We start from the raw sequence: 22,222 nt of genomic DNA, 5'->3' as shown, positions 1-22,222 counted from the left end.
GCATTACAAGTTTTGCGCCTGAAAGTGTGTGGAGGGGAGAGACGTCAGTTTTAGTGTGGTGAAACCAGTCTCAAAGGCCCTAAACCTTGAGAACAAGCCTTGATCATTAAACACTAATGACCGTAATCCTCTGTGTTTAAGATTCTCTGTCTAGAGATGCTGTGATGAATGAGAAGGGAAAGATGCATTTTGCTTGTCAGTCTGATCTGGAGAGGATGTGTGCACTTGGGGATGATGGCAGAGGACATAACATTTTGAGTTTTGTTTCTTAATGCAAGGAGACAGTTGCAAACTTCATGGAAGCACTTTAGTATAATGTTCACAAAGTGTAAGAAGAGGTGGGAGAAGCACTCTGGTTTCTTCTGTGTCCGTATGGCCCTCTCAAAGGCACACTTCCATGCTGCATACACCTGGCAAGATGTGAGCTTCTCCTGCAAGGAGTCCCCCATTTAGCTATTGATAATAAAGGTAGATTGGAAACAAGCAATAGACAGTGGAGTCTCCTTCCTTAGAGGTCTTTAAGCAGAGGCTGGATGGCCATCTGTCAATGGGGATGCTTTGATTGAGATTTCCTGCATGGCAGAATGGAGTTAGACTGGATCAGGGCCCTTTTTGGGGTCTCCTCCAACTCTATGCTTCTATGATCCCCATCCACAAAAGAGTGCAGCAACTATAGGATCGTAGAATGGATTCCCCATGCAAGCAAAATTATGCAACATAGACTTCAACTGAACATGGAGAGAGATGACCCAGAAGTGCAAGTGAGGTTCAGGAAAGGAAGAGGCGCTAGGGACCACACTGCAAACATAGAGATGGCTAATGGAGCCCTTGAAGGAGCTCCAAAAGAAAACCAGCATGTGCTTTATCGACTGTAGCTGTTTGGCTGCACAGAAGTGCCTCTACATCTGGCAGTCCTGATGGGAAACATGTACTTAGAAGAGAACATTAGCCCTCACCATGAAGGTCCCTTTTCTGCAGCGTAGAACCCTAGAGTTGGGAGAGACCCCAAGAAGGGCCCTGATCCAGTCCAGCCCCATCTGCCATGCAGGAACTCTCAGTCAAAGCATCCCATTGACAGATGGCCAAAGGATGGTCAGAGACTCATAGGTCGCCCTCCTTTGGAGACATGGCTCCAGTTTCTCAATGTCCTTCTTGAATTGTTTTGCCCAGAACCGGACACATTATTCCAGATGGTGCCTGATCAAAGCAGAAGAGAGTGGCACTATGACTTCCCTTGAGCCAGACACTATACTTCTATTGATGCAGCCTAGAATCGCATTGGCCTTGTTAGCTGCCGCATGGCGCTGCTGGCTCGTGCTCAACTGGTGGCCTACTAGGGAGAAACGAAGCAAAGGCCGTCGAGGCGGGACTACTGCGCTTACCTCGCCTTCTCCTCCGCTTCCTCGCCGGACGCTGACTGAGAGAGAAGAAGGGCCTCATCGAGGAGAAGCCTCGCTCGGCCATCGCTTGGTTCGGCCTGAGAGGGAGGCGGAGGGAAGGGAGCCCTTGAGCTCAAAGCGCAGCTGGAAGGAGCCAGGCGTGACGAGCCGAGCTGCCGAGGGCATCGATAAGGGGCGGGGCCTGGCGGGAAGTTTGAAACGCAATGGGCCTCAGGAGCGACGATTTGGCGGAATCACGTGATCGCAGCGGTAGGCATGGCGACGAAGCAGTTGGCCAGGTGAGGCCTAGCCCTGGCCCTGAAGCCTCACTAGAGTAGGGCTTATTTGTGGAGTGGAAGAAGCAGCCTCGCAGGAGGATGGATAGCCACGGAATAAAAGCATATAGGAAAGGGTTATGGCACCTTTGAGACCAAGGTCCCAAACACACCGCAGAAATAACCCGCTCTGAGGCCGCTTTATCCGCCTTGGCTCAGTGCTAGGGAATCCTGGGAAGTGTAGTTTATTGCAGCACCAGAGCTCTCTTGTCTCAGTGTCTCATTAAACAAGTTTCCAGAATTGCTAAGCATTGAGCCAGGGCAGTTAAAGCGGGCTCAAAGTGGGTTATTTCTGCAGTGCGTTTGGGACCTAATCTAAAAGAAAGAAGTGTGACAGCATGAGCTTCCCTAAGACTTAAGCCTACTTCCTCAGATGCATTTGGTGGAGCGCAAAGCCAGGGACAGACACATCTAGGCCATGGGTCAGTTCAAGGATGTCAACCCAAATCCAGAACCTTTTGTGTCTGGAAATGAAGTATGGAAGTACACAGAGGGTTTTGGATCTGAACTGACATCCTCACACACTATTGACATATATCCAGGCCTGTCCTTGGCTGTCCTCTCCACCAAATGCATCTGAGGAAGTAGACTTAAGTCTAGGTCAGTGAGTCTCAAAGACGCTATAAAAGATCTCTCTAGATACTGATTCTACAGACTAACACGGCTATATCCTTGAATCCTACTAATAAATAAAGGGAAGATGGAGGGGGGACCCAAGCTCACGTTTCCAAACTCTGATTCCTACTGAGAACAAAGTCTAGGGTCCAAAACACACTCCAGTTTGAAACCGCTTTAACTGCCCTGGCTCAGTGCTAGGGAATCCTGGGAATTGTAGTTTATTGTGGCCCCAGAGCTCTCTGTTAGAGAAGGATCAATGGCTCACAGAACTACAGTCTGAGGTGTCTCTTGCTTGAATACTTGAAGTTAACTATATGTTTTTGCAGTGTACATATGGAAACATGTGCTTTTGCTGCAGTCCGCTATCTCAAGATGGCTATCCTCCAACTTCATTCTTCTGGTCTATCTGCTTTATTTTATTACAGGCAGCTTGGCATTATTAGAAGGATTTCTAAAACATCGCCCAGCGGCCAGAGTCACAGCAGACCCAAACTGCGTGAGTACTGTGTTCGTTTTGCAAAGCAAGCGTTGTCCCGCTGTTACAAATAACAGCATCTCATAGATCCTTTGGTATTTCAGGACAGTTGTTCGACTACATAATAGTTATTGACTTTGAGTCAACATGCTGGAAAGACGGAAGAAAGAGTCACAGTCAAGAAATAAGTAAGTAAAAGGGGGAAATTGTTTCTGGGTAAATCGGGGAAATAACACTTGTTGAAGTATAAATGGTGCAGTTTCTCAAAGGAGCTGTACGATTTATGCAACAATCTGTGAGGCAGAGGCTAAACTTCATCAATTGACTGTATTTGTATTCTTCCCTTTTTCTAGGCGCTCATTGCAGCTTACACAGTCCACTCCTTGCTCCTTTTCCCTCACAACAACCCTGTGAAATAGATTGGATGATCCATGTATAGAGATCACTCCATACATTTTATGGCTGAATGCGTGTTTGAACATTTTTCTTCCAAGGTCTAGTCCAGCTCACTAACTACATCTGCATACAGAACTTGGATAGCTATATTATGGCCCAGTACGGACAGGCCAAAATAAAGCTGCTTCAGGTCATTTTGGAGGTACTGTTTAAATGATGTGTGCATCCTAAGAAGCCGAAGCCGCACCAAAGCCATGCTCCAGTCCTAAGGACTGGAGTGTGGCTTTGGTGCGGCTTCTGGACTCTTAGGATGCACGCATCATTTAAACAGTATACCTCCAAAATGACCTGAAGCAGCTTTATTTTGGCCTGTCTGTACAGGTCCTATATTACTTAGAATAGTACTTTCACATAAACACTAGCTTTATTTTAAAGCAGACTGGAAATATTTATGTAAATATGCTTTCTTTCCTTTGGTAGTTGAATTCCCAGCAGTTTTATTAAACACCTCAAATGGAGAAATTGAATCTGAATTTCACATGTACGTCCAGCCTCAAGAGCATCCAATTCTTTCCGAATTTTGCACTGAGCTAACTGGCATAAAACAGGTACGGTTTCATATTTTGGTTTGTAAGCAGCTTGTGCACTAAGCTTGTCGTCTCAGTTAGTGTGCGGAGTGCATAAATAATACTGTACCTTTGTTAAGATTGCATTGAGTTAAGAACGAATGAGAAACAAGGTTTGAAATGCTAGTGGAAATCTTTAAACATATCTTGGTTCCCCCCCCCCCCCTTCTCTTCTCTGTCTTTTTAAAGGACCAAGTTGATGAAGGTGTCCCTTTGCGTATATGCTTGTCTCAGCTTTCCAAATGGATCCAAAAGATACAAAAGGAAAAAGGCATCGTTTTCGCCTCGGGCCATTCGTGCTGTGCTACTTCTGAAGGCAAATTGTGTGCTTTTGTTACATGGTCAGGTAATTCATGATGTTTCAAAAGGCAGGGAGTGGGGGCTGAACCTGAAAAGACATGGGACCGGGCTCCTTATACCAGGCAGCTTCAAGAATCATCAACAGCAGTTGGAACATTTAGTCTGGGATGGAGAACTTTGCCATCTTATTCCTTCCCAGTGGTTTTATGGAGGCACCGCAGAGAGAAAGAGCCTACACCGAAAGGCTCTTTCTTAGACTTGTGGCCCCAAAAAGAAGCCCCTATCCCATAACTCTTACCACTGCAGGGGTGAACTGTTGGAGATGTGAGTGCATGAAGCCATGAGTGAGAAGGAGGATTAATTCTTGTTGCTGTAGAAAGGTGAGAATAGAAATGGAAAATAACTTTGTAGCCTATAGAAATGAAGAATTTGCAGACTTTCTTGTTTCTGTTAGGCATGGGAAGGAGCAACAGGAAACTGAAGTCCTACCCTTGTAAAACTTACTATCACCTCCATCCTTGTCCTGAGTCTGATACTTCACCATATTCGACCTTGCACTTTCATGGAGCCCATACAGACAGGCCAAAATAAAGCTGCTTCAGGACACTTTGGAGGTATGCTGTTTAAATGATGCCTGGGTCCTAAGAGGACATCTTAAGAGGCCAGAAGCCGCACCAAAACCATTCTCCAGTCCTTAGGACTGGTGCATGGCTTTGGTGTGGCTTCCGGATTCTTAGGACACATACATCATTTAAACAGCATACCTCCAAAGTGACCCGAAGCAGCATTATTTTGGCCTGTCTGTACAGGGCCATTTTTGATTCACACTAGCCAAGCAGGCAGATACAGCTTAGATTTCCACAATTACTTCACATCACTTGGCAAGTTATCATATACATTTCAGTCATTCCATGACAAGATGCTGACTAGATAATAATAATAATAATAATAATAATAAGTTTTATTTATATACCGCCCAATCACTGGGAATCCGAGCGGTTTACAACAGAGGGGATAACAGACGGTTTCCTGCCCTCAGGCTTACAATCTAAAAGACACAACACAATAGGAGAAGGGAATGGTGAGGGGGGAGGGAATCAGGTCCAGTATTCTTCTCTCCTTCTGAGGCCTGGACCAAAGCAGATGGACCGGAGGGAGGGCTCTTCTTCTTCAGGCTAGCCCTGATGGAGCTGGGCCAGCCTATTCTCTCCCTCACAGGCTGAAGGATGACAATTATGGAGAGAGGGGCCTCTTTCTTCAGGCTAGCCCCTGATGATGCTGGGCCAGCCTACTCTCTCCCTCAGAGGCCAAAAGATGACAGTTACGGAGGGAGGGACCTCTATCTTCAGGCTAGCCCCGATGGAACTGGGCCAGCCTATTTTCTCCCTTACAGGCTGAAAGATGACAGTTAGGGAGGGAAGAGCCTCTGTCTTCAGGCCAGCCCCTGATGGAACTGGGCCAGCCTACTCTCTCCCTCAGAGGCCAAAAGATGACAGTTAGGGAGGGAATGGTTTCCTTAGGTTTCTAACATAATAAGGAAGGCTGAACAGACAAAGTGAAGATTTCACACTGAAAGTTATAGAAACAATTATAATCCAATTCATTTTCACTATAGTAGTGGGCATAAAGCATGAAAACGTATTGTGTTTGTTTATCTCCTGTACAGACTGGGACCTGGGGGTTTGTTTGCAGTATGAATGTAAACGAAAACAGCTGTGGAAACCTGATATTTTAAACTCCTGGATTGATCTCCGAGCAACTTACAAGGTAAAAGTACCAACAAGATGAAGTGATTATATATCTGGGGTTGATTTAAAAATAATGTTTACATTTTGTGTCTTAAAAAAAATCTTTTCCAAGCTATTGCGTTCACATGTTTGTTCTTTAGTGTGTATAATATGCAAAGCCAATGATGATGAAAACACTTTATACTGATTCTGTATTCAGGGGTCATAGTAGACCATAGTACGGTAGGATTGTGTCCATTCAGAGTATGACTGTAACTATCTGTTGTCCTTTTACTCAATAAAGAGATGTGTGTATGTGAAGAACTAGATTTTGGAACAAAGAACCTGGAGCCATTCAAATAGAACAGATCCACTAATGTTGTGTGTTCAAATATATTTGCTCATAGCTTTTTTACGCTAGGAAGCCACAAGGATTAAATGGCGCTCTTCGGGATGTGGGAATTATATTTGCAGGACGAGAGCATTCTGGTGAGTTTTTAAAGTGTTACTAAATTAAAATATAATTTCCCATAATGGATGGGGATGATAGCAGACGTAGTCCAGTGTATCTTAAGGGTCTGAGGTCAGGGGAGGCTATGACAGTGTTGAGGTGTCAGATGCGGGTGGTAGGAATAGTTATGCATTCTTTCCTAACAGCTGGAGTCATCTGCTCCTTGTTTTGTATATGACTTGGGAAAGCATATATTTTAGATTAGAACTCCCTGAATTTCTCTGGCAGTTGTAGCTCCCAAAAGTAATGTTTCCATGTTGTGGTATGAGCCCATACAAGCCCATATAATAGTAAGAGTCTGCATTTTTCCAAGGGCTGGATGATTCCCGGAATACGGCTCGTCTTGCCTGGAGGATGATCCGCGATGGATGTGTGTTGAAAATCACTAAAACCTTGGATAAGGTGAGCGGTTTTTCTTCTTGCCGCATGTGACTGAAGAATATAAACGAAATAACCCTTTACTGAAACAAATTTGAACTTGAATTTCATCCTGAGACTCTAAGGCACATCGTTTTTTTCTGACTTGCTCTTGACATCTCTGTTATTCGTTCCCACACTCTCTTCATTTGTTTATGAAATCTAGGTACCTCCTACAAAGAATTCTATTGCCAGGTTTTTGAATGAGAAACCTAGTGCTGGCATACCTTTGGCAAGCAGTGATGGGGCACAAGCATCATGTTTGGACCAAAGCAGAAATGGTGAATTTGCTAGTGAAATAGAAAATAACAAGGAGAATCAACAGCAAGAGTTCAGTCCTGTATGTTTGCATGGGAACGCCACTGTTCCGTCAAGCAACAGTAAGAAGACCAATGAATGTAACAGAGGACTCAGTTCTTCTCTTGACTATTTTCAGGCTTCTTATTGCAACCCTTTAGGAACCCAGCATGGGCTAAACCATGGGCATCTCATTTCAAATTTTTCAACAACCAACGCAGGACTGGTTTTGGTCCCTACCACTCTTTCTACCGTAAATATTTCTGATACAGATATAAGTACGACTCCTGATTGTTTATCAATGTTGGCGGATTGGGAGGATGTTGCATTAATACCAGAATCACAAGACGATCACAGTTCCGAATCTTTGCAGTCTACAGATGAGCCAAACCATAAGGATTTGCTTGTGGCTGGAGATAAAAGGGGTATGAATGAATCAAATGTCATGAATGTAGTAGTTGAAAATGTCAGTGAAGGTGCTCTGAACGTAGAACCATCAGGATCTGTTGTTTATAAAAGTCCTGGTACTGTTATTTATAACACAAGAACAGACCCAAATAAGTGCGGCAATACTTCCTTATTTAAGCTCCCTCCTTCAAAGGCAAATACTACTTACACCGATGGAAAAAAACAATTTACACATCCACCCAACGCTCCTAAGAGGAAGCCTTCCAGTCCAAAATCTCTGCCTCCAGCAAAAAAACCACCTTTTACAATACATGAAGATAAAGTCGCATCACCTAGCAACTCTTTACCATTCAGGTCAGGTCTATGTAGCATACCTTCTGGCATTTTAAAATCCTCTGTTAACTTAAATCAATCTTTTAGGCCTACAGAAACTGGTCGAGTGACCCCTCCTATGTGCAAATGCGGCCGAAGAGCTAGGAGGCTAAATGTTTCAAACGGTGGTCCAAATCATGGAAGGACATTCTATAGCTGTCCTGTTGGAATGAAGGAGGGGAATCGAAAGGGCTGTGGTTATTTCAAATGGGAGCACACGCTTCTAAAGGAGAAGCTCACACCTCTGCCTTCTGCCTCAAACGCTGCAGGGCTTGTATCGACTGGAGCAAGCTCAGAAAATGCTCAAAGAAAGTGCCTGGGTCTCCGGCCGTCTATGCGAACGTAGTTCGGCATTTCCATTTATGCATTCCTTTATTGTGGGAATAGTCGGCTCTTACTAGCACTCATTAAGCGTGGACCTTAGCGTTATGTACCCAGTATGTCCTGTTTCTGTAGATCATGGTACAAATGGAGACCCTGCATGAAATGGCTAAAGTAAAAAAATATTAATTAAAAATTAAAAAATATTAAAATTAAAAATCAAGAAACAAAACTGTGGGACTCAGCATGGGATCAAGAGAGGATCCATGACCCTGAAAGGGTCTAACAGTGCTGTTGTGGCTAATCTGACTTTAAAAAGCCATTAGAAATAAAGCAGGCATCATGGTTTTAATATATTTTTTAAAAAGCGTGTCTTTTTATTACTGAAATGAAATAAACGCATCACATTCTTTTAAAACTGAATTTGCTGGTTGAATTTTCCATTAAAGTAGCTCAAGCCCTCCCTAGTAAAATGGTTGGTTTTTCTAATGCCGGGATGTTTTGTTTCTATCAATGTGTTTATTTCAGCCCCACAGTATTTGAGCTGACGGATACGATGGAAAAGTTAAGACCTTATACCGAGCTACCATTGAAGAAAGTTAAACTAATAAGCCATATTTAGTTAGAAAACAGAGGTACCAATTCCTTAACTGATATAAAGAGCAGAATGCAAGCCCATTAAAAGTAGTGGAGTATGCATGGCAACAGAGATTACTGGCTTCCTCCTAGTATAGAAAAGCTGGTTTCAATATTGGCTTGTAAATGGCTGCTTAGGTTATAAAATACTGTGTTGATGGTGCTTTCAGGGTCCCAATGTCTGGTGTGCGCTCACCAATATTTTAAACTGAGATTGCCATTAACCATTTTACAAAATGAAAATGATTAAAGTCGAACAAATAAAAAGTATTTACTTGGTAATGGGTTTGGTTTTTCATTGCATTACTACCACAAAATTCTTACTTAAAGAGATGTAGAAGTTCACTGGGCAAGGAAATTAATAGTTAAAGCCTTAAAAACAGCCATGTTCTATATCTGTGTGTGTATAAAAGGTGACATTCCTCAGGCATAGGTGTGAGTTTCAAATATATTTGTTTTGGAAACCGAATTATTGTATTAAGGAGGTGATCCTGCCAACAACATATATACACAGGGATGCATAAATTGCGGGAGAGACATTTACTAAATCTAAGCGGAAGTCAGATATTTGCATCTTTGGACCAAACATCTGGAAGACAACAACTTGCTCACCCCATTGTAACATTGACTCGAGTTATGCATATGGAAATACACATGTGAAATTATACAGATTTCAAGTGTGTGTGTGTGTGTGTGTGTGTGTGTGTATATATATATATATATATATATATGCGCAATATATATATTGCAGTTTATCAAATAGGGAGGTAGGCAGAGCAGTCTTATTCAGACCATTTGAACCAATGTGTGTACTTAAAATGGATTTGTGGTGGTAGAGAAAGGAGGACTATATTTACTCTGTAGCAAATTGTAGTTCTAACTTTTCAGTGGATAAGACTTTGGTACAAAACACACTGTATAAATAATCCAGTTTGAGACCACTTTGATTGTCCTGGCTCAGTGCTAGGGAATCCTGGGAATTGTAGTTTATTGTGGCACCAGGGCTCTGAAAGAGAAGGCTAAATGTCTCATGAAACTCATGAAGGCTAAATGCCTCATGAGCCAGGGCAGTGAAACTAGTCTCAAACTGGATTATTTATGCAGTGTGTTTTGAACCGTAGACAGTTTGCCTCCTCATTGCTCTGGAATCCATAGTGTTCTGGTCAAGAACATGTGTGTTGTGCTAAACTTAATTCATCCTTCAAACATTCCAAGATGAGTACAAACAAGGCACCAGTTTGATCTTGCAGTTCCTTGCAGATTTATGTTGTTAATTTCTACACACTGGGAACTTTTTGCAAGGTACACAGTGTTCTTTTCTCAATGAAATCCAACATCTGGAATTCAGCTTGCACTATGCTTAACCTGACAAGATGCTTTAGGATTTTAATAAAGTGAATGGGGCAGGGGCAACTGTGGGGAATTCTTAACCGCAAGTACCCATCGAGTGTCTGACTGTTCCCTGCTTGTATACATCAAGATTTTTCTAAAAGGTTTGGATGTGTTAGCTTTGCAGCATGGGTCTTTAAAGATAGATGCTAGCCCAACAAAACCTTACTAGGGCACAAAGAATCGATATGAAACTTTTCCTTCTTAGAACAAGCACTGTGGAAGCAAATAGCGATAACTCTAAGCTTTCCCCCACTCCTTCTTGCGCAGTTCGTTTCTCCTGATTTTCCCACTGATTGTCTTTGGCAGATGTGGCACAAACTCCACCTGAAAAGACAAGAAGGGAAAATGAAGTGGCAGAGCACATTAGGAACTGTACAAAACATCGGAGACTTGTAATGGATGCAGAAGATCAGTCCAGTGGTGCTGAAAATAAGTTTAATATATCTGAGTCTGCTCTTATGCTGCCTTTCTACTCATAGCAGGCTTACAGGAGGGGTTTTCTCACCCCTGTTAGGTTTGTTGTGACATCTAATTTGTATACATAGTTTTTGTGGGGTTTTTGAGCTATGTGGCCATGTTCAAGAAGAGTTTGTTTCTGAACCATGATGGTTCGGGATGAATGAAGGCCAAAGAAATGGGAATGTCAGGTTTTAAGAGGAAAGAAATGGCAAGTGACAACAAGGCTTTTGGAAGTAAGATCACTAAATTTGGGGATGATAGGAAGCCAGTGTTGGGATTTGAGGAGGGGCATCATACAACATGATAACAACTTACCTTTCTGGGATATTTGTAAGGGGCAGTGACCTTTTTTACATGGTCCTGTAGTTCCTTAACCAATGCGTCTGGATCATGTGAAACATAGTTAGGTGCCAAAACCACAAAGGCTTTCACAACCTTAAAATATAAGAGAAAAGGTTTGGCATATTATAAAATGGAAGATTTATGAAGTTCTAATAGAAAGAGTTGAAGTGTGGCAGCACCTTTTTGTGGGTTGCTGAGGAGCAAGCACAAATCTCTTAAACCAGATTATTGTACTTAAGCACATTGCAGGGACTAAGCCACTTTAAACCTAAATGGCTTAGAGACTGCTGCCTGTTTATCCCATCATAAAAAGCTCAGATCAGCATAGGCCAGTGTTCTGGGGCTTGCAGTCCTTGTTGATTGCATAGGATTTACAATTCTAAAAAGATATATATGTAAACTGAGGGTTCTCAGCATTTCAGTTTCCATTCTCATTCCAGATGGTCTACAGAAGTCAAGTGAGCTCTGCATGGAGCAGCTTTCTCTGCTTTGTTCAGATACTTAGGGTTTCTTATCTGCAAATCACTGTCTCCCAATCTGTTCAGACAGCTGCTCGATGCTGGATGAAAAGATGGCAAAAAGTGTAATTGCTGACAACAAAAACTTAAAAATCAATAATATTATACAAGTAGACATACACACATGTGCACAAATATACACAGAATTTGTGCAGAAGCATGCAGCAGTATTCATAGAACCTCTGCCTTGAGAAATATATTGGTGGGTTGGAAAATGTACAGAAAAGGGCAAGTAATTAGGTCTGTTACAGACTGCCAAAATAAAGCTGCTTCGGGTCTCTTTGGAGGTATGCTGTTTAAATGATGGATGCATCCTAAGAATCCAGAAGCTGCACCAAAGCTGCACTCAAGTGCTTAGGAATGGAGTGTGGCTTTGGTGCAACCTCCGGATTCTTAGGACCCATGCATCATTTAAATAGCATACCTCCAAAGAGACCCGAAGCAGCTTTATTTTGGCAGTCTGTAACAGACCTAAGTGTTTGAAGCAACTCCCCTCTGCAAAAGGTTCTGTGTGCAGAAGACCTCAGATTTCATTCCCAGCATTTCCAGGCTGGACTGGTAGAGATATGCCCAGTCCTGTTGTCGACAATACAGAGCTAGATGGACCTGGGGTTTCACTGGAAAATTTAGTATATTCTCGTCACTGTTCATTTAAAACCTCATGACTATTCCTTCATTGCAAGTCCCTCATTTAAATGCATTCCTCTGTAACAAAAGTCAGCCCTTTTACCTCTCCTCTCACAGGGTCTGGGCTGCTAACAACAGCCGATTCTACTACCGAAGGATGTTCTATCAACGCACTTTCCACTTCAAATGGCCCAATGCGGTATCTTTGAGAAAAAGAAGAAGATTAGATATACTTCACCTGTCTCAAATTGACATCAAATTAGGAGGGGCACCTAATATCTCAAAGAACAGGATCAAGATTCAAAATGATCGTAACAGATTGGAAAGTTGGGCAAAAACTAACAAAATGTAAGGCACTGCACTGAGCAAGGGGAAAAAATGAAATCCACAGATATAGGACAGGGGACACCTGGCTTAACAAGACTACATGTGAAAGGGATCTAGGAGTCCTAGTAGACCATAAGTTGAACATGAGTCAACAGTGTGATGTGGCAGCTAAAAAAGCCAATGCGATTCCAGGCTGCATCAACAGAAGTATAGTGTCAAGATCAAGGGGAGTAATAGTACCACTCTATTCTGCTTTAGTCAGGCCTCACCTAGCATACCGTGTCCAATTTTGGGCACCAGTTCAACAGATGTAGACCAACTGCAGTGTGTGCAGAGGAGGGTGACCAAAATTGTGAAAGGTCTACAAACCATGCCCTCTGAGGAGTGACTTAGGGAGCTGGGCATGTTTAGCCTTGAGAAAAGAAGATTAAGAGGTCATATTGTAACCCTGTTAGCATATCAAAGGTGAAACAGCTTTGTTTTCTGCAGTATAGGTCCCGGAGCAATGGATTCAAACTGTAGGAAAAGAGATTCCACTTTAACATTAAAAAGAACCTCCTGACAGTAAGAGCTGTTTGACAGTGGAACACACTCCCTTGGAGAATGGTGGAGTCTTCTTTGGAGGCTTTTAAACAGAGGCTGGATGGCTTTCTATTGGGGGCATGTTGTGTATGGCAGAGGGGTTGGATTGGATGACCCTTCTAACTCTACAATTCTCTGATTCTATGAAATGCTTATAAGTCTAGACTGCGCAGGTTGTGTGTGTGAATTGTTACCCGGCTGAATTGATGACGTCATCTGCTCTTCCTACAAACCAGAAGTAGCCGTCTTCATCTTTGATTCCTCTGTCCCCAGTGATGTAGAAATCCCCACGGATGGTTGAAGCTGTTCTTTCTGGATCATCCTGGTATAGATGAACAGGTGCTCACTGATAAAGTGCATTCGTTTGCTGATATTAGTGAATTTGCAGTGGCTATGTATTGAATTTTTAAAATTATTTTAATTGTTACAAATAAATGCAGTTTGCTTTAAGAAACTAGGTCACAGGATACCATAAAATTTAGTAAGCATTCAGTGGGACAATATGTAAATAAGCTAATAGTTTCAATTTGCATTTTTTAATTGGCTGTGCTCTTTTGGTTCTTACCGTGTACTGAGTGAAAAGACAAAATGGCCTTGTAGGTTTTATTCGGATACCAATGTCACCTTCCTTTCCAGAAGGCAAAATATTACCTTCTTCATCAACTATCTAAAAGCAAACAAACCATACAAAATGAATGCCAATATTTGTTCTCCAATTTTTTGAAATGATACATTACAAATTTGGATGGGATGGGAGATCTGGTGGAGCCCGGTAGAATGGACTACATTAGGAAGCCATCCACCTTAGTTTAAAAGCCTACAATGAAGGACAGTCCACTCCTTTTGTAGTAGCCTATTCCATTGCCAAACCGCTCTTACTGCCTGGAAGCTTTTCCTAATGCCAAGGTAGTAATAGGTCCCAGTCAAAGGGGTCCTACTCCACAAGTGCATACAGTACCTGAGTGTCATAGGCTGGAGAAGGTTTCCCCATAGAGCCTGGTTTAATTCTCATCCCTTTGAAAGTCCCACAAACCAGCACCTATGACAAGTTGAGAGAAATAAAGCATGGCTGAAATGCAAGTGTTGAAAGAAGTGTGTATCCCTGTCTCCATACACATATGACGTTTGGTGATGTCTGTTATCAAGCAGCTTCTCAATGGACTGGATGAGAAGTGTTTACTAAAGCCCCACATGAACCCAGCTACATATTGATCAAATGAGTAATGTTTAACTTTGGAATAAGAAATCTTTGACCTTCCAGGTATTTTGGACTAGTATCCATAAACCATTGCCATTTGCCATGGCTTCTGAGAGCTTCGAGGAGCTAAAGTTTGAAACAATGGGGCAGCAGATGTTCCTCACACCTAATCTAATGGATTATTTGCAGGTTTAACAACAATAGTAACCCAATATTATAGTATGAATGGAATGTTAAATCCTCATATTTTTGTACAATAATAAGAAAGTTAATTACAGCTTTCTGAATACAGAAAGAGAATAGTCTGCCCCTCCATGAAGCACACAGCTCAGCTTACTGTTTCTGTCTGCCCATAGCCTTCATAGATATCCAGCCCAGTTTCTGTTTTCCAATCTTCCATCACTTCTGGGTTCATGGGTTCTCCAGCACTGAGGCAGTGTTTGAGACTGTGGAACTTATAACTTTGGACAAAGAAGAGGAAGAAGAAAGGTGGCTGTTAACTTTTTAAAAGCCATACAATCAAGTATAAAACTAAAGGATTGGGGTTTTGGATTTTACAATGTGTGTGTGCATGGATGTGTACGGTTTAGCAAATCAGTACCTGAAGTTGTAGTTCACTGTGTCAAGAACAAACAGGCAACCCCCTCCCCCCCATGTAAGGGAAATTCCGTGGATGCTCAAGCCCCATTTAAAACAATGGGGCTCCTGTATGTGGCATGGCATGGCGTGCACACCACAGGCGCATACACCATTGCCTTTTATGATCAGCGTAAGCTGAAAGTTGCATAAAGCGTGCCTGCATATGACTGTAGTGACATGTTAGCCATGTTTAAATATTTGAAGGGATGTCATATTCAGGATGGAGCAAGCTTGTTTTCTGTTCTATTAAAACACACTAAAATTATAGGTAATAACTCTTCTTACCTGGTTAACTTGTGTTGTACCAGCATTCGGTAAGCAGTTGGAGGAGAGCAGAAAGTTGTTATAGGAAATTTGGACAAAGTCTAGATGATGATAAAAAACAGAGAACAAAATAGATTTAATGCTATATAGACATCCAGATCCACATCTTATTTCTTTTTTCTTTGCAATCCATAACATCCACTAAAGAACAACAAATAAGGGCAAAAAAAGGGTACGGATGTGTGTGTTTAACTTTTCCAGCTGACTGGTTTATTAGGCAACTTTCACAGCATTACCATGATTTATTATATCAATCCTCACACAGAAGACACTGTTACTTTATTAAATAAAAAAAGTCCTGAACGTCCCACTAAAGTGTCTGACCCATTACTTCTTTTGCAAATGAAATATGCAACTCTAAATGAAGCCATGCCTTTTTATCTAGAAGTGCAGCCTGGCTTCAAGAATCAAAGTTCATGCAAACTGTGCTTTGATGTGATGTTATAGTACTGTGAGCAGGATAAGAAGTAATGCAAAGGGCTGTCAAAGTCTATGGTTCCAATGAGCCAACTGTATTGTTGGGTGAACTGTACTTTAAGATGATGCCAAATGAAAGTCCTATTCTGAGCTAAATATTAATATGCACTTACTTCAAGGACAGGCTTTGGCTCAAAACGAGGCATGTTGTGTACAAACACACATGCTCCTTGAATCCATGGCGCGAAAACACTACTCCATGCTGATTTTGCCCAGCCGGTGTCTGACGTATTCCACATTATGTCCGAAGGGGTCAAATCAAGCCAAAACCTAAGAAATAGGGGGAAAGGTGGGAAATATAACTCAAGCAGAGGAAACAAAATATTGCTATAGGTCATGACTTCAAACCCCACAAATCGTAGAACTAAGCCACCTTGCAGATTCATAACTGACTGAAACATAATGTCCAGTTTGCAAATGATTATGCTGTAAGTAAGCTCTAAGCCTTAGCGAACTCTTCATTATTCGTTTCAAAGTAGATTTAGGACTGCAGGCAGTATCTTGGTATGACAAAAAGAAACTGGGAACAAAATACATCCAACAACCTACAAACTCTTCCATACTTTCCATTAATACCAAGTCCAATTCCATGGCTGCCGTGAGAATGTTCAGTCATTTTTGGAGCACCGGTTGTACCGCTGGTGAAATAAATTGCCATTGGGTCTTGGCTCTTTGTGACCACACAGTTGTGCTCAGCAGGTGCAAGTCTGAAAGACAAAGAATATAAACTCATAGAGTCAAACACCAGCAAACATAGGGCCCGTACAGACAGGCCAAAATAAAGCTGCTTTGGGTCTCTTTGGAGGTATGCTATTTAAATGATGCATGTGTCCAAAGAGACCAGAAGCCACGCCAAAGCCACATTCCAGTCCTAAGGACGGAAGCGCAGCTTTGGCGCATCTTCTGGCCTCTTACCATGCATGTGTCATTTTAACAGCATACCTCCAAAGTGACCCGAAGCAGCTTTATTTTGGCCTGTCTGTATGGGCCCATAGTCACTAATGCTAATTATTCCATGCATTACAGGAAGGCATGAACGGATCCCTCTTATTCCATTCCTTACTGTTATTGCACTTCATTCTCTTTGTTGATCTGCTCATAGATCTGTATTGGAACTCACCGTGTTTCCATATAAAAATCAATCCCCAGTTTTCCCAAGCTGCATTTTGGCAGTGTAACCAAGAGGGTAAATATAATTTTGTCAATGCTGTTATTAAACAAGTAGGACTTGGAAACTATTGTTCTATTGTAGATAATTATTGTAATAACTAGGAACAGGCCTATTGCCTAAGATTTTTATCTTAATTCCCAAGTAGGAAAATAGGCTCTCTTTCACTCTCTGAATGACAAGCTGTGAGTAGCTGCAGTTGGTACTTAATGAATAATTAAATACAGTACTCACATTAGCAGGGTCTGTCCCAAGATCATAGGATGTGGCCCACAAACTTTAGGGCCTGGGACAGTCCTGAACTGAGCTAAATTAATTAAACATGAGGTTTTTCCCAACAGAAAATCACTTTCTGCCAGTTCCTGGGAAAACAGATCTCCCTTCCACCTGTGAACCAACTCTGTGTACTTACTTCAGCAAGTGGTTGAAGTCTAGCCATCCTTCTCTAGGTTCCCTTGACACAATCAGTTTGGATTCTAGAGATGGGCATTTGGAAGCAACTGAATCTACAGCAGGGGCCAGGACCTGGTCTGTGATGATACACCTGGCTTGTGATGTCTGCAGTCGGTGCAGAATGTCTTTTGAGGTCAGCTGTGTTGTTGCGGGAATCATGATGGTACCTAATGAAATGATCCAATCAGGAAGATTAATATTAATTTCATATACTTTCAACTGCTGAGGAGAAGTGAGGGCTGCATTACAGGGTCTCATTTTCATTGGACATGAGATGACTGGAGACTTTAGGTGTCACTGAAAGGCAGTGTTGCACAGCGCCCAGACTAATGTATTCAACTATGTTAGTATAAAGCAAGGAAAAAGAGTTGATGTTGGGTGAACAATGTCTGTGCAGTTATAGTGGTTCTAGAAGTGAGTGCACAATAGTGGAATGTAAGAATGGTATTTCAACAATAAGAAGCACCGGACACAAATACATACACATACACATAAATTGCAAATTCTGAATGTCTTGCTACAGCCATCAGCAAGTTTCCAATCACAGTTTTCCCCAAGCCTTCTGATATATGGATATGGCTGTAAAAACTGCCACTTAAAAATGCACCCAGCAATCCTGCACCATACCTTTGTGATTGCACATGTTGCATGACCTGTATGTATCTTAAGATGTCACTTGTAGGAGTGCAATGATTGGCAAGGCTTAGGTTATTAAACAAGGCTTAGTTTATTAAACAAAGCATGACATGTCAGTCCTGCAATCTTGTTTATGTGATTAATACAGATGTAAAGGATGCTGTCTTCATTACATGAGGAAAACAGCCACATACATTTTAGGAATTACAGGCCTGCAAGCCTGACCAGGGATCTTGGACATTTTAAATCTGAACACTACAGTCTCTGATTTGTCTGTGTCGGGAAGTGAGGTGCCATATACAGTCAGTCCTTTATAGCCACAGATTTTTGATCCACAGATTCAAGCATCCACAACTTGAAAACATTTTTAAAAATATATTAAAATTTCAAAAAGCAAACCTTGATGTTGTCATGTTAAGTTCTGTTTGTTAATATCTTTCACACACACACACACACACCGCATTAACCTCCAAACAAAAAAAATGGGGAAAGATATGGGTCCATATAAAGAGGGATTCAGATCTCTCACTCCACCTTGATCTCTAGGCAATACATGAGTTGACAAATGAACGTTGTTACTACCAACCTGTTCGGATACAAGCCACATTCAAGAGCCACCATTCAGGGATGCGTGGCAGGATGACTACCACTCTGTCCCCTTTCTTCAGGCTGCAATGATCAGAAAGCACTCTGGCCACTTTCTTGGAAATGACTGACAACTCCCCAAAGCTCCACTTAACTTGGTTGTTTTCGCCGACCCACCATAGAGCTGGGTTTGAAAGCCGCTTTCCTTCCTGATGAGACAACAGAGTCAACTGTGTAAAAACACTTGCATTTTGATCTTAAAGCTATAGGTAAGGCATTCTAGGTATATGCATGAATGTATAAAGATTGGGAACCTTCCCCTCAGGGTAACTGTTCAACATCAGAATTAATTTTTTAAAGATAGTTTTTAAATAGACTACATGGCTGTCTTTCCGGAGTGATTTAGCTGTGTTCTTTCTGGATTAACAGGGGTTGGACATAGAATCATAGAGTTGGAAGAGACGCCAAGAAGGGCCCTGATCCAGTCCAACACCATTCTGCCATGCAGGAACTCTCAGTCAAAGCATCCCAACAAATGGCCACCCAGCCTCTGTTTGAAGACCTCTAAAGAAGGAGACTCCACTACACTCTGAGGGAGTTTGTTCCACCGTTGAACAGCCCTTACTGTCAAGAAGTTCCTCCTAATGTTGAGGTGGAATCTCAATCTTATCCTGGAGCTTGCATCCATTGCTCCATTTGGGTCCTAGTCTCTGGAGCAGCAGAAAACAAGCTTGCTCCCTCCTCAATAAGACATCCCTTCAAGTATTTAAACAGGGCTCTCATATCACCTCTTAACCTTCTCTTCTCCAGGCTGAACATCCCCAGCTCCTTAAGTCATTTTGGCTACAAAGAATTTAGAAAACCCTCCACTCAGAATGTCAAGATGCACATTTGAAAGACTTGAGATCAAACATGAAGAACGACAGCAAATCATACCCTTTCTGCTTTGGCCCACTTGTCCACCACATCTTTGGCAAAGTTGAAGTATTCTGGCATCTCTGGCTTATATTGTTCTTGGATGGATTTGTAATCTGAAAAGTTCTGAGCGGCAAGAGCCAGCTGGTGCTTGCTGAAGCATCTGGCAGGAGCTAAACCCAAAGTGTGTAAAGCCTTCAAGGATGGACCCTTCCACAATATTGCTACGGTTAAGGTGGCACATGCCATGGTGCATTCTTCCACAGTCTCTCACGTTCAATGTGTTTTCTTCATGAACCACTTGTCTGAAATGCATAAAGGAAACAGTTTTAGGGGAGAAATTGTTAACTTACAAGATCAGCCAGGATCTGGTGCCTTCTCCACTGCAAAACACAAAAGTAGACTGCTGTATGGGAATGCGGTTTGACTTGAAATACAGATCATACCCGGTCCTGCCAAGAATGAATTTGCTGAAAATACCTGGTCCATGTAAGAAGCTGCCATCCTCTGCCCACTTGCAACAACCTTTTGGAACATCTCTATTCCAGTTGTGCATGTATATTTCAACTTGAAATCCAAAGCAAATTAAAAAGGTTATTAAACAGTTGGAAGGACATGCTATTATAGTAACCTCAGAAGATGGATTCAGAAGTCCTGTGTTTTTAAAAAGCAACAAAGCTTTCCTTAGTCACAATTCAATGTCTCTCTCTCTCTATATATAAACACATATACATACACACACACACACATAATATACACAGTTTTATATTTATACCGTATATATAGACATACAATATATATATATATACACATACATATACATACACATACATATATATATTAAACAGTTTAATATATATATATATATATATATATATATATATATATATATATATAATTGCATACATATATGTATATTTATACACACACATATAATATACATATATACATACACACACATACATACACATGACATGTATATATATATTACAGTCATATATATATACATATCAGTGTGTATATGACATATATACACACTGATATATATAACACACACACATATATAATATTATATACACAGTTATACATATGATATATATAATTTTATTGATGACTTGAATGTCAGTGTTAGGGGCCTTGAGGACAGTTCCCATCATCCCCAGACGATGCAGAAGGCGGGGGGGCGCCTCAAAGCCAGCCTTTCTGTGCCCTGGAGCCCCTCAAAACACTTTGGAGTGAAATTTTCCCAGGGGATGATGGGAATTGTAGTGCAAAAGGGGGTTCTGCTGCTGCTTTGCTCTCGGCTGCCCTCTGGTGGCTCTCTTTGCGTACTGCAGGCTTCATGACTCATGGCTGCAATGCTTCTCTCGGGCGCCCTCCTGTGGCTCTAGTGGCGCACTTCGGCCCCTTGACGCTTATGATCATGATGGTGATTCTTCCCTGTCTTGGGGCGCCCTCTGGTGGCGGAAAGGGAGCGTTGCAGCCATTCTCAGGCTCCAAGGGGCTCAGGATTCCTGGCTCCTGGGTTTGGGAGACTCAGGGCTGCTGGCATCTTTGGGTCCATATTTACAACAACAATAACAGTAATAATAATGAGTCAGGGGAGCCAAAGGCTTTGGTCCTGGGCATCCTGAAGGGCTCCCTGCTGCCCTGGATAACAGACTGGAAAACATGGCCCTTGGGGACTACAGCTCCCAAAAGAACCTCAGAATGGGAGGCAGGTTCCAGTAATTGTGGCCCCAAGCTCTGCTTTTGTTTCCATGAGGCCAAGTCACAGAGGGACCTCTGGATCCACAAATCCATGGAGGCTATGGGATATTATTATTATGGGGCCTTGGTATAATATAATACACACACACACACACACACACACACACACACACAGATTATATATATATATATATACACACACACACACACACACACGTATACACACATATACATACACATACATATATATAATATAAAGACAGTTTTTATACACACACACACACACCAACATATATAATACAGTTTTGCAGTATATATACACAGTATACAATATATATATATATTCAAATTCTTTTCAGAGTTCCTGTCCTTCAACCATGAAGTTCAACGGTTCATTGACTTTCAGCTAATCCCTATCTCTCAGCCTACTTTAACTCACAAAGTTGTTGTGAGAACAAAACAAGAAACTGCAGAATTCATGCTGCTTCATTGCAAGAAGGATGAGTTAAGCAAGTAATAAAGGTATCAGAGTCAGGGGTGTTGTTTTCCTTGCTGCTTTAAAACCCTGCCATGCCTGTGTTTTCATGCAGTTCCTGAATTATTACAATGCTCTCTTCTGGGATACTTGAAAAACATGATCTGTCTCACTTTTTACTTCTTTTTGTTTTTTCAGCTGTAAGAAAAATATCCTCCCAACATTAAAGAGACAAACAACGGTAGACGCAAGACTATGACTTACAGGAATTGTTGCCAAAATTGTCTTGAAACTGTTCAACTCTGGAATGATGCAAATGCAGATTGCGTTGTGTTGCCTCTTTCAAACTTTTCAGGGGGAAGCAAGTTGCAGAGAGATAAGGCTGGAAGTGAAGCCAAGTCACACCTCCATGGGCTGCTCTTGCCAAAGGCTTGTGTTGTGTGGGAAGGAAGAAACTCTTCTAGAACATGGACACACATTGCCCCAAAAACCCTCAAAAAGCTATGGATGTCGGCCATGAAAGCCTTTGACTTCACAAGTTTTGTTCCTGTGAAAATCCTCTGTCTTTCTGTCCAGT

General features: G+C 41.9%; 2 protein-coding genes across 5 annotated transcripts; one reads left to right on the top strand and one right to left on the bottom strand.

Moving 5' to 3' along the window:
* The first annotated feature begins 1,641 nt into the window (after window positions 1–1,641).
* Window positions 1,642–10,760, top strand: LOC149306366 (ERI1 exoribonuclease 2-like). Of its 2 annotated transcripts, XM_089477010.1 has the most exons (9): window positions 1,642–1,678; window positions 2,758–2,828; window positions 2,912–2,995; window positions 3,684–3,811; window positions 4,019–4,175; window positions 5,796–5,896; window positions 6,264–6,345; window positions 6,681–6,769; window positions 6,951–8,491. In XM_089477010.1, exons 1-9 carry the CDS (start codon window positions 1,656–1,658, stop codon window positions 8,205–8,207), a joined length of 1,992 nt encoding a protein of 663 aa, XP_089333136.1. In that variant the 5' UTR covers window positions 1,642–1,655; the 3' UTR covers window positions 8,208–8,491. The 2 variants fall into 2 exon arrangements, with proteins under 2 accessions (XP_089333136.1, XP_089333135.1); XM_089477009.1 differs by lacking the exons at window positions 6,681–6,769; window positions 6,951–8,491 and adding an exon at window positions 10,517–10,760.
* Window positions 9,140–21,985, bottom strand: LOC149306365 (acyl-coenzyme A synthetase ACSM3, mitochondrial-like). Of its 3 annotated transcripts, none has more exons than XM_089477006.1 (14): window positions 21,910–21,985; window positions 19,482–19,765; window positions 18,547–18,754; window positions 17,284–17,491; window positions 16,267–16,410; window positions 15,817–15,973; window positions 15,188–15,267; window positions 14,601–14,724; window positions 14,024–14,104; window positions 13,631–13,732; window positions 13,260–13,387; window positions 12,260–12,359; window positions 10,985–11,104; window positions 9,140–10,534 (listed from the first exon to the last, which is right to left on the bottom strand). In XM_089477006.1, the coding sequence occupies exons 2-14, from the start codon at window positions 19,707–19,709 to the stop codon at window positions 10,448–10,450; spliced, it is 1,767 nt and encodes a 588-aa protein (XP_089333132.1). In that variant the 5' UTR covers window positions 19,710–19,765; window positions 21,910–21,985; the 3' UTR covers window positions 9,140–10,447. The 3 variants fall into 3 exon arrangements, with proteins under 3 accessions (XP_089333132.1, XP_089333133.1, XP_089333134.1); XM_089477007.1 differs by lacking the exon at window positions 21,910–21,985 and adding an exon at window positions 19,907–20,086; XM_089477008.1 differs by lacking the exons at window positions 12,260–12,359; window positions 13,260–13,387; window positions 13,631–13,732; window positions 21,910–21,985 and having other exon boundaries at window positions 19,482–19,900.
* Window positions 21,986–22,222: the final 237 nt, after the last annotated feature.

Source organism: Sceloporus occidentalis, unplaced genomic scaffold (assembly GCF_023333645.1).
Source record: "Sceloporus occidentalis isolate IW3139 unplaced genomic scaffold, rSceOcc1.0.p SCAF_10, whole genome shotgun sequence".
Lineage (NCBI taxonomy): Eukaryota > Metazoa > Chordata > Lepidosauria > Squamata > Phrynosomatidae > Sceloporus > Sceloporus occidentalis.
The sequence above is the reverse complement of the archived record's forward strand: the minus strand, read 5'-3'. Positions and strand labels throughout refer to the sequence as shown.

Excerpts from the sequence above, each read along its gene's own strand:
- LOC149306365 (XM_089477006.1), bottom strand. The coding sequence starts at position 19,709 with ATGGCATGTGCCACCTTAACCGTAGCAATATTGTGGAAGGGTCCATCC. Across the intron at positions 17,492-18,546 it reads TGTGGCTTGTATCCGAACAG|GTACCATCATGATTCCCGCA; the intron begins GTTGGTAGTAAC and ends TCATTTCATTAG. Across the intron at positions 13,388-13,630 it reads GTCTTTTCACTCAGTACACG|GATGATCCAGAAAGAACAGC; the intron begins GTAAGAACCAAA and ends CATCTATACCAG.
- LOC149306366 (XM_089477010.1), top strand. The coding sequence starts at position 1,656 with ATGGCGACGAAGCAGTTGGCCAG. Across the intron at positions 3,812-4,018 it reads AGCTAACTGGCATAAAACAG|GACCAAGTTGATGAAGGTGT; the intron begins GTACGGTTTCAT and ends GTCTTTTTAAAG. Across the intron at positions 6,770-6,950 it reads TCACTAAAACCTTGGATAAG|GTACCTCCTACAAAGAATTC; the intron begins GTGAGCGGTTTT and ends TATGAAATCTAG.